At 42.8% G+C, this 18563-nt stretch overlaps 1 protein-coding gene across 1 annotated transcript in view; it reads right to left on the minus strand.

The window, feature by feature from the left end:
- Nucleotides 1–18563, minus strand: part of Ptprt (protein tyrosine phosphatase receptor type T) — an 805504-nt gene that overhangs the window by 590334 nt on the left and 196607 nt on the right. The window contains exon 7 of the mRNA XM_059258971.1: nucleotides 8612–8905. Coding sequence (XP_059114954.1) covers nucleotides 8612–8905 — 294 coding nt within the window. The remainder of the gene's footprint in view (nucleotides 1–8611; nucleotides 8906–18563) is intronic.

Consider the following 18563-nt stretch of genomic DNA (forward strand, 5'->3'; position numbering starts at 1 on the left):
TTTCCAATTTCATTTATTTATTTTCTGTGTGTGCGCACAGGTCTACAAGTCAGAGGGCAGCTTGTGGGAGTTACTTTTTTCTCTTTCCACCATATGTGCCCCAGGGAATGGACTCAGGTGGTGAGGCTTGGCACAAGAATCTTTAACTGACTGAGCCACTTCACTGGCCTTTTGCCAGGTGTTTTAGCAAAGCAACAGAAAAGAAACTAAGACATAGCTGTACACTAAAGGCACAATCCCTGGCTGGGTCACTTGGGCAGGAGTGTAGCCTTGATCGTGTCATCTGTCTCACAGTCACTGGAGAAAATTATGCCCACCCTATTGGTTGTTGTATTAAGGCAACTCCATGTAGTTAAAAGGGAGATTTATTTTGTGGGGTAACTTACAAGTGAAGGGATAGATTACAGGATCCGGGAAAGATGTAGTGCAGTCCAGTTGTGTTCTCTGGAAAACTCTGCTTAATCTACCTCCAGCATCCAGGATCCAGGAACCAAGAGAGCCAGCACATCCGGATCTCAGGTCTTAAGGGCTCCTGTCTTGGCCTTGCCTTGTAGGCATGACAGTTACCAAAGGCTCAATGGGGGTAGTACTTCCAGGTCAAAGCTGGAACAGCTACCCACTACACCACCCTGAAGGCAGTGACAAGAATCACAAAGTATCTAATGCCAGATTCATGCTACACAAGTTGCAGGCAGTGGATATTCATATTGACAGCCACTATTTGCCTTAGAATAATCATGTATTTGCTATATTTATCATCTTAAGCTTTTACAGCTTCAGGAGTGAATGACCCTAATTTTAATGTATTTCAGGGCTATTTTTATTGAATGATCTTGATAACGAAACAGTATTAGCTCTCATTACCATTAATGTTTTTCTGTGGCTCACTTTTTGCTCAAATCTGAACCTTCAAGATTGAGAGAGACTGGGGCAACATTGGCCACCTTATCCTTGTGCTTCAGCTTCTAGGGAGCCCCAATTCCCTGGAAAGCATAGGGTGGAAGGGATATCTAAGTGTGGGAAGATGTGGAACAATGCTTCTGTGGTTGCTTTGGAATTTGACTTAAGCCTCAAGACCAATAATAAGCAGTTAAACAAGGTGACATTCTGCAGAGAAGAACAAGGCTCCACCAATCATCCTTTCCAGAGGCTGCACAGAGGTACCCAGCTAGACCCTCCCAACACTGCACTCATTTCATATAATACATAGTGGAGGTTGGGGGAGAAACTCTCTGAGGTTGTGAAGTATGGATTTGACAAGAAAAGGCTTTACTTTATGCCTCTGCTTCCGTAAATCAAGGGAGGAAGGCTCTGAGGCAGCCCCTTGTTTGTATGATGGAAGAGGAGAGGGGTCTACAAGAAGAGGAGATGGAACACTTAAGCCCTTGAGAAGACACTTTGTGATTCTCATGGAGGCTGTAGGATTGATGGAAATAAGAGCAGACTCCTCCCTTCTTTGAGCTTTACCTCCATGGTTCTAGGGAAGAAGGCAGCATGGGAACACTAGAGAAAATGGAGAGAGCAAGGTAGCCTGTACTCCCCCCTTTCCAGGGAAACAGTGGTCCTATTCCATCTTCTGCAGTTTCCTCCAGGCCTGAGCTTGTGCTGTATCAGCAGCAATGTCCCTTCAAGCATGGTGTGGCATGTATGAAGTTCTTGCCACTGGTCTTTAGAATCTATTGATTGCATTATTTCATTCTGGATGGGATGGGGATTGGATATTTTATTGGCTAATTTTGCCACGTTTCCTTAAGATTTATGGATCATTTCACCTAGACTATAGAGCAGGGCAGCAGTGACGATGAGATTGTATTCATAATAACACCCGCTCAGAAGGCAGCTCAAAGCCCTGAGCCAAATTATGCTACATCTGCTCCCTGCCAAACACACACCATCGCATTACAGATGGTTCAGCAAGGCTTAAAGTAGTGAAGAAAAGGTCCCAAGGGGCTAGTGAGATGATACTGCCCGATTTTTGAAGACCTTTAAGTATTTCTTTTGTTTCTTTCTCACTCTGTTCTGAGGTAAAATTGCTCTCCAGAATGAAAGACCCTTCTATGCTGGCCCTACTGTTCTCTTTGAGAAAAGAAAGCCCTGAAAAAGCTATCTGTAGGTGTTCAGGACTCTCCTCCCTCTCCTCTTCCTCCCTGTTTTGCTTTGTTTTTGTTTGTTTGTTTGTTTGTTTTTCTGGACTTGCAAGGCCTCATTCTTATGTTTCTTGATCTTCTAGAAGAGAAAGGGGTCTAAAGGTCATGTGTCTCTATCTTACCTGCGACTCTGGACAGAACCAGAAAAAAAAAATCCTCTGCACTCCACCCCCATCATCGGGTACCATCACAGCTACTCATCAAGGACCCAGGACACTTGCACAGCCACAAGCATCCCATCCTTCCCACAGACATCAGAACTTCTGTGCTAACCACAGCATTAGAGAAATGCTCTTATGATAGGGTTCATAATGCCCAAGGTAGAAAACTAGTCCGTTTTTTAACACGCCCCCTTCCCAGGCCTGAGAGTCCATTCTAAATTAATTATGTTTAGCAAGGCTCTCTGGGTTCTGAGTTCTCTGCTAGGCACATACCTTACTGAAGCTCCAAGGGAAAATGATGTGGTATAATCTCGCTTAAATTGAAGAAAAGAAATGGAGGCACAGAGAAGTGAAGTAGTACATCCCTGGTCATCCAGCTAGCAAATGTCCTGCTTGAAATAAAAACCAAATTCTCTTTGAATCAAAGGTCCATATCTTTTTCACTAAATTCTAATGACTACTTTCCCTTCATTGAGCTTAGCAATTTGAATTCCTCCTTTTTATCCCTCTGGAGAAAAGAGAGAACTAGACACATATCATTTCAAGTAGAAACCCATAAATATGTAAATAAAATATACCGTGCAATCAGCCCTCAGGTGAAGGGAATAGAAAAAGAGCCCTTCCTATCAGCAGCAGAGCGGGCATCTCTGACCATGCAAAGAGAGTTTCCACTTAGGGGACTGGGGCTTTGCTGGACCACAATGAAGTGGGCTCTCAGGTAGTGGGTCTTTGATTTACAGGAACCGGCAATCACTCAGCGTACTGTGTGGACTGGTCAGTCTATAACAGGGATATGAAGAGAGCGGCCTGGGGGTCTGGTTTAAGCTGAAATTTGAGACTGGAGGAGCGGAGGTTACAAGGGGAGAAGAGACATAACGTGAGATTGCTAACACCCTGATTTGAGATGAAGAGAAATGCTTATAGAAAGCAAAACCAAGGCTGATACGTGGGTGTTGTGTGGAAGCAGATCTGGGGGGACAGTGTGCCACAGTCTTTTGTGTGGTGTTAGATGATTCTTTCCAGAAACCAACAGGCTGGTGCTGAGGCTGTTGGAACTGGTACCCATGGAAGAGCTGCAGAGCCAGGCTGGGTCGTTATGGTGCCTCTTGCTTTCCCTAGTTAATGACCGTGGTAACCTTCCTCAGTGTCATTTCCTTCAGGGTTCTTTACAAACTCCAAATAATTTATGCAGTAGCCTGCCTCCTAGAAACACTTTTTTTCTTTTGTTGTAAGGTATTACTACATAGCCCAGGCTGGCCTTTAACCCATGACTTCCTTGCCATAGCCATCAGTGTGCTGGGGACTACAGATGTATCCCACAATGTCTAACTGTCTGTACTTGGAACCTAAAGGATTTTTCCTGTGTGTGACCCCAACCTGAGTTCTATGACAATGAAGTTAACACTGGGTAGAGAAAACAATAACAGCTCAGGTGCTTCAGCAGGGAAGTGGTCTGTGTGGACACTGCGGCCCTCCCTTTGGGGGCAAGGCTCAAGGTGAGCTGTAGTTGTACAGCATCCCTAAACTCCCGTTTCTACCTGGAGGCCTGCTGTCTGAGGTAAGCTAGAGCAATGGTTCTCAACCTTCCTAATGCTGCAACCCTTTAATATAGTTCCATACGTTGTGATGACCCTCAACCATAAAATATATTGTTGCTGCTTAATTTTGCGACTGTTATGAATCATAATATAAATATCTGATATGCAGGATATCTGATATGTGGCTCCCAAAGGGGTTGTGACTCACAGGCTGAGAACCACTGTGCTAGAAGAAAGCACTCACTGTTCTTGATAAGAAAGCTGTCCAGAATTCAGACAACACTGTGAGCATTATGTTCTGAAATAGGATTCCCCATGAGATGGTGAACAAGAGACTATTACCCACTTTCTAGATGTGTGCTGGTCCTAAAAGGTGGACAGGCCAGCCTTCTTGTCTGTCTGTTAATGGCTCACAGTAGTAACATCCACAACAGAACCATCAACAGATAGTAATGTGTTTTATTACAGGAGTCTGAAGAGCATTTGAGCTTTTCAAAACACTTTGATATACATCATTGTCTTTGCCCCTAGGCCTTTATCTCAGAAAGGATGATAAATGATTAAAATGAGGGAAAGAAACAAAATGATGAATTAAAAATGAATGAAGCATTTTAAGAGGATAGCATGATTTTTATCAGTGCTAAGAAGGCCCCCAACCCTAATGTCCAGGTGAAGTTGGGGAGGTTCTCATGGACAAAGTTATTCATCTTCTCTTAAACACATCATATTTACTCCTTTAACCATCTTCATAATTTCCCATCTCAGAATATGATTCTCCCTCTCATATCTCATTTAGCTATACCACAAACCCTAGATGTCACCTTAGAACCTTCTCTCCTATCACCAAATTTAAAGATTCCCAGTGAATCTGTCTATGGTAAAATTATCTAAGTGTGTGTACTCTGAACTCCTGTCTGTTGGTCCTGGACACTCTATAGCCAAATTCTTAATATCTCCATCCTCAAGTGTCAGACTCGGCTTCTACTCCATCAAGGATCTAGCTGGTCAGACCTGGGAGAACAAGTATACACCCCCACCTGCCCTCACTAACTTAGATGCCCTGGTTTCTTTTGGGAGCTTAGCTTAGCTTGTAACTTAATCACTGCCAAACTTCTGCCCCTGCCTGTCCTGTCCTTTCAAAGCCAGCCTCTTCCACCACTGCCTAGAACAGAGTTTGGCTCACAGAAGAGAATGGGTAAGCGTTCGATATAAAGGACAAATTCATTTTTAGCTTGTCTCCATAGTTATTTCCCCATCCCATACTTGAGAGGACACTTGTGAGCAGAGGAACCCACCCCCAACCCAGGACTGGAAACTCCTTTAGAGCAGTGGCAAGGAACCCCTTTGAGCCAGAAAAAGAATATCTCTAAGCACTTATATGCTGTGTAGTCTTGATCCAATTATCTGAGTCTCAGTCTACCTCTCCAAGCTCAAGTCCTCAAGTCACAGGGTCAGTGGGTCTATTCACAGCGGTCAAGCCAATGTACCACAGATGTTTCTGTTTGCATGTGCAGCCATGTGAGCCAGGACTTCTGATTGCTAGGCCGTCCTCTTATACTTTCTGATTCACTGGATGAGGAGAGACTAGGTCTGGGTTTACACGAAACTGAATTCTTTTGAGTTGCTGTGACATAATACCATAGATGGGATTATTTATGCATCATGAAAATTTATTTTTTACAGTCCTGGTAAAGACCGGATTGCTGGCATAGACCTATCTTCTCATTATGCCTTCACATGGTAAATAAGCAAAAGAAAACTCCGGGGTCTCTTTCATAATGGTGCAAATCGACCCATGATGTAGGTGCTCCAAATGCTCCATCTCCTACACCATCACATGGAGACCCATGTCTCCACATAAGAATTGGGGTCAACAAAGGTGCCCAATCTCTAGCAATACTGATGTCTCTGGTCCAGGAATCCCACACTGAAAAACACTGCTCTGGCTGTGCCTAAGGACACTGCTTGCCAACCCTGTCTTGCTCCATAAAGCATACTATTTCAACACCCAAACTTCATGTTTATATCTTACTCCTTTTTCTGGAATCTTTACCCAGTCTGTAAATTCCTCTGGGCAGAAATTATACTTTCCACACTCTGCACTCTCTCATTTTCTGTTTTGCAAAATAATGAGTACATTTCCAGTGTGATTAATAATAGAACAGGGAAAGGGGAGAAAACTCCGAATACCAATGGTAATAAAGAGCATCTACAAATGGATATCAGCCCTAGATTCTCTTAAAAATTAATTATGAAGCAAAGAACATTCTACCATCAGTGGCAATGGAAAAAAGATTATTTTCTTTATGACACATTTTGTAGGATGTAGGTTATTTGAGATGTAAGTCTAACTTACTTAAACACCAACAATTCTGGAAATATAATACTGCAAACAACATTTCAACTCATAATTTTTACAGTGATAGTCAGACCATTGTGTCTGTCACATGTAAAATCCATTATACAGCCGTGGCAACTGTTTGCAATAGGTTATAAATTTTTATTGAGATGATCATCTTGCGATTGAATTTCTAAGTGCATTATATGATCATGAGCAAAAAAGTCCGTAGGGGCTTTGAAAGTGCTTTGAATATCATTTCCAAAGATCAAAGCCCCTCAAAGCCCTTACATTTACCTTGTGGAAAAAGAGAAGCCTTATCAACAGGTTCAAATCAATTATTTTTATGAATGACTATTGCATTGCAGAGCTGAGGTAAGGAATTACCTGGCTTAATAACATATCCTTCTGTCCTTTGAAAGCAGCCAGCTTCATAATCAGGTTTCAATGAGGAATTTTACCAAAGACCTGTTTAGAAAAATCATTGGGAAAATGGACTCTCTGTTCATCATAGTGGTTCAATAATTTTCAAAGGAGTAAGTCTGAGCCATAGAAATATTAGTGATCCTTGGCTTCTACACTGTCAGGAGTACTACTGAGACACTTCAGAGTGGCTGCTGTCAACTCTGCTCTTAACACTCAAACTGGTTCATGAGCAACTGAAAAGTCAAGTTTGTTCCAAACAATTGATCTATGAGGGAGAAATGTATGCACAGAGCAAATGCTACATCAGCTTATAGGTAATTGTGCTCACAGAAGAAAAAAGTAAACATGCCAAGCCACACAGACATACACACGTGCACCCCCCTCACACACACCTCCAGCACTGGACTGTTCCCGCAGGTCACCACTGTTGTGAGACACACCCACTTCCCCTGGGTGGTTCCTTTCCTGCTCTTTCAGATGGCTTCTTCCCGCCTCCCAGGAACTCACGGGTTGCAAACCCCAACCTCTACTTGTAAAAGAAAATATTGAGCTTTTCAGGAGGTGTCTGCTATCTGAATTCTAGTGTTTTGTGCTTTCTGATCTACTTGATGTCTAAAGTTGTGTCCTTGTGCTCATTAGCTAGTTCTCTCTCTCTCTCTTTTTTTTTTTTCATGTGTTACTAAGAAGTGAGGAGTGCCTCTACCCCTGCTTTTCCTCCTAAGCCCTGTGTTTTTTATAGCATAGTACATCAAGGGGCAACAATTTTAGGGGCACAACTGTCAAATTATAATAGGCCTGATGCAACATCCTCTGCTGTGTCCCATGTTAGTACACTTATGAATTCTTCACTCCCACCTCAGAAGTATTTTTGCTTCTTTTTCCCTCAGAAGTCCATGCTGGATGCTTCACTAAGCCAGACATCACAGCAGTAGAGCAGCCCTGAACTCAGTATGTTATGCCAAGGGCACACACCTCTCTATTCATCATAGTGTAACCAAAGATCCAGGGCTCTGGAGCCAGAAACCCTGAGTGCAAATCCTGTACCACGGTCAATTCAGTGAGCCTGGATAAAGTTAGAAAATACTGAGCCACTCTCCCTCCATGTATACATGGAAGAGAAGTACTTACAGGGAATGGTATTTGAGGGTGATAAGGAGATAATGTGAGTTTTAGAAAAATGAACATCAGTCTCTTTCAACCTCATAGGTTCCATTCAGAGATCCAGTCTTGGACAACAGGCAAAGCCAAGAGGCCTCGAGGATATAGTTGTATCCAGAGAATCTTCCCAGTCACACCCACAGCAGCAGCACATAAGCAGTAACATCAGGGAAACAGTTGGAGGCAGAAACCCACAGTTAAAGTAGAATCCAGAGGCCCCCAGAAGGACTGTCCCAAGACAGACTCTTTAGTCAGAAGCCAGGAGCCCCCAGAGGATATGAAGTTGGGAAGTTCTGAGGGACCAAAACATTTCCAAAATCAATTCTAAGACACTGTCAGAGCCAGGAACCTATAAGGATGTAACTAGTATGAATGAGAATCTCCTCAGAGACAAAGCTAGAACCAGAAACCACCAGGGCAATGACCAGACCCAGGGGTCACAGACCAAACAAACTATGCATATTAGATATACAATTAGAACCAGAAGCCTGCAGGGATGTAGTTGACATAAGGATTTTGAAGGATACAATCAGAGGCAGGATCCCTTGGAGACACGGAACCAAAACCCCTCAGAGACATGCAAATGGCACCAGGATTCCCCACAATGATGGATCCAATGTCCCATCAGAAATACTGTCAACACCATGAGTGTCTCCATGACACAACCAAAGACAGAAGGTTCTAGAATCAAATCTAAAACCCAGAGTTTCTCTCAAGATTGAGCAAGCCCTTAATTATCTTTCCTTCAAAGGCAGCACATTTACACCAGAGAAACCTGTGCCCAAAAGGCAAGAGGAGGGCCAGTCAGAAGAATAGCAAGAGCATCTGGAGGGACATCCTTACCGGCACACTTGGTCCTGGTGGTAAGGGGAGGCCCTGGTGGTCCTGTGCCCCCCTCGCCTGGTCGTGTGAGCAGCACCCGGATCTCATACTCCACATCAGGGTCCAGATGCCAGAGCTTGTAGTTGGGAGAATCCACGATGTGAGTCTCAGCCCAAGTGCCTGTGGTAGTGCGGTACTCTACTTCCTTCAGAATGATGGGGCCGTCCCCAATAATGGAGTTGGCATTTGGCTTAATCCACAGGTAGGTGGCTCCCACTGCCAGCAGTTCTGGGGGGGCAATGGGTGTGGGAGGCTCTGTAAGAAAGCAAGCAAGCAAAGGAATTTCAGTCTAAGTTGTTTACATGGTAGAATCTAAGCACATAAGAAAAAGTGGCTAAACTTTCAACAAAATCATAGACATGGCTGGGCAGATAAAGGAGCTTGCTGCCAACCATGGCACCTTGAGATGGGTTCAAAGGACCCACATGGTGAAAGGAAAGAACTGACTCCCATAAGTTGTCCCTGAGCTCCACATACAGTATGTTATGTATTCGTGTGCATTCACATCCCCACCCCCTTGTGTGTGTGTTCCCATTTAGTGTTTAGGGATGACTGGTTGAGATTGTATAACCTGTAAGGGGGCTGATTTTCCCCCTCTCAGCAGCCATTAGTTGCCTGTAGTTCTTCATCTAGGGTTGGAGCCTTGTGCGATTTTCCCCATCCATGCTGGAGAATCATCTGGTGTTGTCATTATGTGGGTATTGTTTAGGGGACCACGTTATTGCAATTTCATGGGTGCAACTCTCATAGAGAGAAGGCACTATCTCACATCAGACCCACTCATCCTGTGGCTCTTACAATCTTTTGCCTCTTCCATGGTCTGAGCCTTAGTTGTAGGGTCATGTTATAGATAGACGTATCAATTGGGGCTGGACACCCCATGGTCTTGTTATTGTCTGCACTTTACCAATTGTGGGTGTGCTGTCCAGTTTTATGTCAACTTGACACAAGCTAGAATCATCAGAAAGGAGGAATCCTCGGTTAAGAAAATGCCTCTATAAAATCAGGCTGCAGGCAAACCTGTAGGGCATTTTCTTAATTACTGTTTGCTGTGGGAGGGCCCAGTCCATTATGGGAATTGCCAATCCTGGGCCGGTGGTCCTGAGTTCTATAAGAAAGCAGACTGAGCAAGCTAGTAAGCAGCACTCCTCCATGGCCTCTGTATCAGCTCCTGCCTTCAGGTTCTTGCCCTGTTTGAGTTCTTGTCCTGACTTCCTCCAGTGATGATCAGTAATGGAGAAGTGTAAGCCAAATAAACCTTTTTCTCCCCAAGTTGCTTTGGTCATAGTGTTTCATCACAGCAACTGTAGCCCTGACTAAGACAGTGGGTTTCCCTGATTATCTCCATTTACCGCAAAAGGAATTTTCTTTGACAGGGTGTAAGAGCAAAACTTACCTGTGGGAAGAAAGATAAGTATTTAGAATATGGTTAAGCACTATACTGATCTAGAAAAATGGCTGTAGTAGATCCTCCTCTAAAGTCCATGATATCAAAAACCATGGGTAGTCAAATAAGTTTTCAGTACCAGCCATAATTTCCCTGCTATTAAGGAACCTTAAGTCCAATTAGACAGCTGATGGTTAATCCCAAGATATCATTGACACTATTGTACCACTGGTGACGTCTTGTCAGGCTGGTCATCGTCATGGTTAGTAGGTAGCTAGGTAAAACTACTGATGGCTTTTCTCCCCTGGCAGATGCATGCAACCTTTGGACGCTGTGAGACTAGTACTCAGGGAGGAGGCTTTCACATTGGTTCCACCTCAGATCACACACACTATTAGCAGAAATCCTCTGCAGATGGTGGTATAACCACAGATAGGAAAAGGATGATGCAACAAGAATTCTGCTTCTCCCTTATCCTGACAGGCTTCTGCCAGCAGAGAGTATCCTTGGCTAATAGAAGGATAGCTAGAATCAAGGGCCAAAGGAAAGACCATACCACATTATCTGCTAACTAATCTATGTGGCACCTTCTTTAGGCAATATATACTTAACCAAATATACATAACCAAACTCACAGAGCAGTGAAAGTGAGATGAAATCCACAACCCCATGCAAGGTTCCCATATACAGGTCAAGCCAGCCTCAGACTCACCATGTATCCCAGGCTGGCCTCAAATGCCAAGTTCTCTTGTCTTGCCCTTTGGAATTCAGAGATTACAGGTACACATCACCATACTTCACCACATGGCCATTTGTTTGTTTTAAGATGTATTTTGGGCTTTATTTTATTTTCTGAAAAATATTCTATTTGGAGCTGGAGAGACTGCTCAGTGGATAAGCCATTTGTTTGCTCTTGAAGAAGACCTGAGTTCAAGTCATAGCACCCACATGGTGGCTCATAACCATCTGTAACTCCAGTTCCAGGGGATCAGAAGTCTTATAACATCCATGGACACCACGCACACAAATGGTACACAGACACACACTCAGGTTAAACATTCATACACATAAAATAAAATAAATTCTTTAAAAATTTAAATACTTTATTTAATATTCATACATGCATATTATTTTCACAGGACTTACACAAAGTCAACCAAAGTCCCAGCATGCATAGAGGAGGAGCTCATGAAGCACCACCCCATCTGAGGATATATGATATCTACTAGAGAGGGACAGTCACTTTGTGTCAGGGATGTGAATTCTGAGGTGTAACCAATGATCCAAAGAATTTATTTTATTTTTGATTATGAGTAAGTGTGTGAGCATGTACATGAAAGTGCAGGTACCTGCAGAGTCCAGAAGAGAACATCCACTCTCTTAGGCTTGGAGTTACAGGTAGTTGTGAGCAGCCTGATGTGGGTGCTGGGAACTGAATACTGGTCTTCTTCCACAAGAACAGGAAGTACTCTTAACCACTGAAATCTCTCCAGCATCCCCCCACCCACATTTTGTTTGTTTTTGTTTTTAAACAAACTTGATGTGTTCATTATTTTTGTTTGTGATGAACACAGAAGTGGAAGAACAGTCACAGAAGGTAAGGAAGAGAAAGTGCATCCTCTCTTAGCCACCAACAGAACAGCCTTGGGAATTTCTGCACATTCTAATCCAGTTCTTATTCATATCCTACATATTTTCCTGTAGTTTCAATGACACATAGGCCAGATGTAGATTAGTTTTGCTTCCCTCACTTTAAGCATCCTAACAGTCCCAGTCACATGCAAAGGGAGGGGGTTGCTGTCTTTTCTAGTTACTGAATAACTATCAAGTTATCATCCTAATTATTTTACCACCAATGGGTATATGGGTTGTTCTAAGCCCAGCTTTGGTAAATAATTCTGCCACAGACATCTCTATGCAAATGATTTCAGTCCTCCTTGTCTGAGTCTGGTATTGTTTTATGACCAAAGGCCAGGAACGGGGTTAACTGTCAAGGGGAATGAACAAGTCCTTGAATCCTATAGCATAATGTAGAGGTGATAGGGTGAGAAGTTAAATGCAGATTTATTTAAGAACTCATTACTGAGAAGAGTCTCTGGGCTACTCAGATGAGCAAAGGAGGAGTGGGGTGCTAAATTTAGTTTGGAATCAGGTGGAGATTTTGGAACAGAGACTCATTCTGTGTTTTTCTTTTAATTAATTGCCTAGCATTAAAGATTCTCCAGAAGCAGAATAATTTGTTTTAAACCAGGGATGGACAATATACTCCCAGTGTGACTCGAAGCACATCTTGAGGGACAACTTCAGATTGCCTCTATTATAGCTCACCATTTGGTCAGAGAAGGAAATTAAGCATATTAGTCAAGCTAGGTGCTTTTCTTTACAAAGCCATGGAGGTTATTACTCAAGACCTTGTTATCTCAAAGGTGTTTGCAAATTGATTTTGGGATAATTTGTTCCAGGTAGAGAAGTTAAGTTGGCAGGCAGATAATTTCTGGACTCATCCTTTGTGCATTTTAAATATATAGAGCTTCTGACGGCCATTATCAACTCTCAGGAGCTCCCATCAGTCTCCAATGAGGCCTCAAGGGTGATATTTTGTAGCTCCATGATGACTCTGCCTAATTCCTTAATATAATTATTCACAGACCAGCTCTGGACAGGATGAAGAGCAACTCACTCCATTTCTGTGGGGGCTGAGCAGTGGCTGCATTTGGTTCTTCCATCGACTTTCTACCATGGTTTACTGCTCTCCTATTTCAGGCATTAGCAGTTTTCAATTTCTGACCACCAGAAAGAAAATATAGTATTAATCTTTCCAAACATTTACTCTCATTTCATGTATTTCTAATGGTAGGTACAAGTACAATAACAAACATCTTCTTGAGTGGATAAATGTCCCCATCTCAAATGGCTAGTGGGTTCACAAGTTCACGTGCAGTCTTGGCTTTATGGAGTTCTCTCTCTCTGTCTCTCTCTCTCTCTGTCCCTCTGTCTGTCTGTCTTCTAAAAATAGATAATGTAAGTTCACCGTAGTGTTTCCTGTTTTAAGCACCATGAAGGCATCACATTATTGCTTTTAGTTTTTATATTTTGGATTTTCTCTTTTCAGTGGCATGTTGGTTTAAAACTGGCATTATTTTAAATAAATATGTCATTTTAAATAAATGTGTTAAAAGAGGAAGGAAGCAGGGATGAGGGACAATAATCTCTTATTAATAAACAATATATTGTTTTTAAAATGAATAAAAACATTTGCATTAATTCTTATCATGAATTCTCTTCTATATCTGAGATGTACTCTCCAGTAAGACCATGCAAGAGATGCACATGGACATCCAGTCAAGCTTAGATGACAGCCATCCTAAGTTCCTGAAGACATCTAGAGGGATAGTGAGTCTCAGAAGGCACTACAGAAATGGGGTAGGTGTAGCATTAGAACTCAGGGCCAGATTCCTGCCCCTCCCTTTCTCATTTTATACTTTAGATGTTTATGGAATTAACCAGAAGTGTCATTAAAGAATGTGTATACCAAGAGTCTTTAACTTTGAGTAATATAGAGACCCTAAAAATCTGATAAGGAACTCTAGATGTTCTTCTGAGAAATGTACCAAAGTGCATTACCCAGAGTTCTGTGCATTACTTCAGACATTTGTGTATCCTTCTGTTGTAGTTAATCTTCCTTGGCAACATAACTGGATTTAAAATAATACAAGAAATGAGACATACTTCAGGGTGTATCTATTGGGAGGCTTCCAGAGAGGTTTGGTTGAGGGAAGACCTACCCTGAATGTGAATGTCATTGTGCCATGGGCTGGAGTTCTGAGGCTTAGTAAAAAGGGTAGAGGGGAGAAAGCAGTTAAGTGCTAGAATTCCTCTGCCTCTGCTTCCTCAGGGCAGATGTAATGTGGCCAGCTGTCTTATTCCACTTCACCACATCTTTCCTGTTCTGATAGACTGCATCCCCTAAACAAAAAGCCAAAAGATGCCTTTCCACCATTCCATTGTTCTGTTGGGTATTCTGTTACAACAACATAATAAATAAATAAATAATAAAACTTCTGAAACTCATGTATAAATCTGTGCATTGAAAATAGAGGAAATACAAGAGTATCTATGACCAACCACATGCCCTTATCTTACACTTCTTCATGACTCTACCCTCTGTTGCAGTGACAGAGGCTGGAAATATAACCAGAAAAGGGATTACAATTCAGCATTTCCAGTTTCTCAGGCTCCCAACCTTTGGGTGAAAATAAGCATGCGAAGGTTTCCATAGAACATTGATGAGTAAATGTCTAGGTCCCAAGAAAAATGATGCACCCAACTCACTCATATCTAAAGCACAGAGATATGAGGTTCATCCATAACATAGCACATAGGCTGTATAAGAACCTTCTACAAATGCATGTTTCTGGGGCTAGAGATGTAGCTCAGTTCTTACATGTTTATCTAGCGCAGAGTCAAATCAATCCTCAACACTATATACACTGGATGGAGTGGCCCACACCTATAAGCCCAGGATTCAAGAGGTAGAGGCAGGAGGGTCAGAAGTTTAAGGTCATCTTTGGACACATAATGAGTTCTAGACCAGTTTAGGACACATGAGACCCAGCCTTTTAAAAAGGAAAATGTTTTTAAATCCACATTTCTTCCCACCAAGGACTTCACTAGGGTCTTAAGATGAACAACTTGGCAGACAAAGTCCTCTGTGAGAGAAACTTCATTTTCTACAAACTGTCCTTCTCAGTATAAGTTGAAGCAGTCTTTACATGGAATCCAGTGATGAAGATAAACATAAACACTGTGCCATGGAATTAGAGGGTATCATTGCTGAGAAAAGCAGCAATGACAAACAGGATGTGGGTCATACTTCAGGGGACAGCCTGTAAAGAGGCCTATTGATCAGGGAAAGTCTTCCAGGGGGAACTTAGGGGAGAGGAGTATTGGGGTCAGAAATTCCTGGCGGTTCCCTAAGTCTGTATTGCTTGGGTAGATATCACCCAAAGCCAATCAGGTCAACAACTAAAATCATATATTGTGAAGATTTCTTTCATTCACTCAAGCACTCATTCTACAAACATTCCTGAGATACTGGAGTATTCTACATATTGATTCAGACAATTAAATAATAGAGGCAAGAACATTATCTCTAGTGGGCTGGCTGCCTGGAAGGGGTCATGAGGAAAACTTGTGGAGTTTGGAAATTTTCTATACCTTGAATAGGGTTATGTAACTGTCCTGATTTTCTTTCTATTGCTGTTATAAAGACCATGACTGAAAGAAACTTGGGGAGGAAAAGGATTTATTTCACCTTAAAAGTTACAGATGATCACTTGGGGCACCAAAGCAAAATCTCAAGGCAGGAACCATGAAGAGTAGCTGCTTCCTGGCTTGCTCTCTGTGGCTCACTCAGCTTCTTCCTTTTACAGAACCCAGGACCACCTGCACAGGGATGGTACCACCTACAGTGGTCTGGGCCCTCCCACACCAATCATTAATCAAGTAAATGCCCCCAGAGACGAGGCTGCAGACCAATCTGATGGAGGCATTTTCTCAATTGGCATTTCCTCCTTCCAGATGACCCCAGCTTGTGTCAAGTTGACAAAACACTAGCCAGCACGGTGACACCCATCACAATGGACTTTAAAATATAGCTGTCTTTGTGTGTTGAAATGGGATCTTCAGGAGTTATGAAAAACTAGGCTAACAAGAGGACTCAGCCAGTCAAAGCTCTTGAGCACAAGCCTGATGCCTTGAGTTCAATCTACAGAATTCATGCTAAAAAGCGAAATACTGTGTCTTACCTCTGAAATCCCTGAGCTCCTATACAAAGATGGAGACAGACACACGAGAATCATGTGGAAGCTCTCGGGCCAGCGGACCTGGAGGATGCAACTCAGAAACACAACAGCAAAAGAGACCCTGTCTCACCAAGGTGGAGGGGAGAACAGACACTTCAAGTTGTCCTCTGATGAACACACACACACACACACACACACACACACACACACATACAGACACACACACACACACAGAGATACACATACACATTTATAAATCATGGAAAACAAAAGTTTGACTGACTTATCTCTAGTCAGTCAAGGAGAAAGAATGTTCACAGGGAGAAACACTGCTAAATTTATGTAGAATGAACCCCGTGAAGTTAAAAAGGAGAGAGAAGACATAGCATTTAAGAGCACATACTGATCCTTCAGCGAACCTGAATTTGATGCCAAGCATCCTCACAGTCACCTGTAACTTCAGTTCCAGGGGATCTGGCAACTCTGGGTTCTAAAGGCACCTGCACTCATGTACACAAAACCACACATAGGCACACACATATACATAATTACTAATAAGAATAAATATTTAAAAAGAGGTGAGCCTTCAACCCTGTGTCATTTCTCTCCAAGAAAGTCTTTCCTCTCTTTCAGATCTTGACTCTCTAACACATCCCCTAGTGTTCAGTTGCTCAGATACTGTTAGCTCCCATCCAGTAGCTTTCCCATATACAGCACAATCAACCCCTCTCTGACCCCCAGCATCCATTATGCAAAGACAAGTGATTGACATCTGATGGCACCTCAATCTACAAAGTTTGAAACCAAACAAGAACGAGAAAAGCCAGCTGTTTGGGAGTTATAGACTGACTTGGAAAATGGCATTGGCCCCCTATGGCTAGATATCAAAGCCTACTGAGGAAAAAGATGTTGTGAGCTACCCTCCAACCCTGGGCTACAGCTGCCCTCGAGATGCCAAACCTCTCCTTCGATGTATAGATGGTGGAGTGACCCCCTTAATGTAATTCAGCCTCATCCTCAGGCAGCAATCTTCAGACCAATTCTGTCTTTCTTTTCCCTGCTGTGAGCACTTGTAACAGTTTGACTCCAAGAAACTCCTACAGAGAGCAAAAGTGCTTCAAATAGTTGACGATGGATCGGTATGTGTGCATGTGTGTGTGTATTGTCTGCTTCAGACAAAACTCAAACATTCTGAAGAAAACTGGATGTCACGAAGGTGTGTGGGGAACCTTAATATGGTTCAGGTAGGGATAACATGACCTCCAGCACATGCTATCGCCTTCTTTACTCTATCAGAGTTCACATTTACTTTGATTTACTGGTCATATGGTCTTGAGAAGTCTAACAGCAGGCACACATATGTACACAGGGAGACAAGTACAAAGGATGTACTGTCATCACTTCCATACTTTTACACATGCTATTCATGTACCTCCACTGTTTTTCAAATTTGCCGTAAAACTACTTTTGTTGTGTGGACTGCTGAGGTATCTGCAAAGTCGCTGTAGTAATTGGACAGATTACTGATGCTGATGCAAGACTGATGCATAAAATTGTGGTTTAAGGATCAAGAGAAGAAGGGGAGCTAGCCTGCAGCCAGAGTCCAAGTCTTCTTTGCCCTGTGTTCATCACTTTCTATATGCATGGCCCTAAATAGTTCCCTGGTCTTTGTGAGTTTTCATTGTCTCACCTTGAGATTGGAAAACTGCTTTATGACATAAATTGCAGAAATATTTAAATTCTCTATCTAGGACCACAGGGATTCCTTGTGCATTCACTGACTTTGCCTTGCCTTTAGAGTCAGCCGTGGGCCTGTTTTCTCATCCTCACCCTGTCTGAGTCTCTGAGTACCGTCAGATGAATCACAGCGAATGACATACCAATAGGTGCTACTGGAATTATTCTTTGTCCTTCATCTTTAACTTTTGACACCGAGACAAAACTCTGAGCAATACAAACCAAGGGGGAGAGATTTATTTTATATCAGGATTCTGAATGTTTCTGTCCATCATGGTGGGGAAGGCATGTGTGAGCAGAGGTGTTTGTATCGTAATAACAACCAGGAAGGTGGTAGGAAGAGGGAGAGACAAAGGAAGGAAGAGCGAGGGCAAGAGAGGGGGGAGGAAAAAAAGAGCAAGAGAGAGAGAGGGAGGGAGGGAGGGAAAAAGAGAGAGATAGAGAGGGAGAGAGGGAGGGAAAAAGAGTGTGTGTGTGAGAGAGACCGAGAGAGAGAGAGAGAGAGAGAGAGAGAGAGAGAGAGAGAGAGAGAGAGAGAGAGATTACTGGTTTTCTTTTTCTTCTGTTTTCCACATGGGTCCCTAGCCAATATGGACAATGCCAGAGTAGGTCTCCCTGTATAGTTAAACCTCCCTGGATATGTGTAAACACCCTCACAGATGAACCAAGAGTGTGCTTTACTAATGTCCTAGGCATCTCTTAATCCGATCAGATCATCACAGGGAAAAAGTTGAATACGTATTTGATGTCTTAGCTGGATGTGGTAAAGCATGCTTGCTGTGGGATGTTCTGTATGGCAAATGTGTTGCTCTGACTGGTTAGTAAATAAAACACTGATTGGCCAGTAGTCAGGCAGGAGGAAGTATAGGCAGGACAAGGAGGAGAAGAATTCTGGGAAGTGGAAGGCTGAGTCAGAGACACTGCCAGCCGCCACCAGGACAAGCAGCATGTAAAGATGCCAGTAAGCCACGAGCCATGTGGCAAG

The sequence above is a fragment of the Peromyscus eremicus genome, chromosome 4 (assembly GCF_949786415.1).
Source record: "Peromyscus eremicus chromosome 4, PerEre_H2_v1, whole genome shotgun sequence".
NCBI lineage: Eukaryota > Metazoa > Chordata > Mammalia > Rodentia > Cricetidae > Peromyscus > Peromyscus eremicus.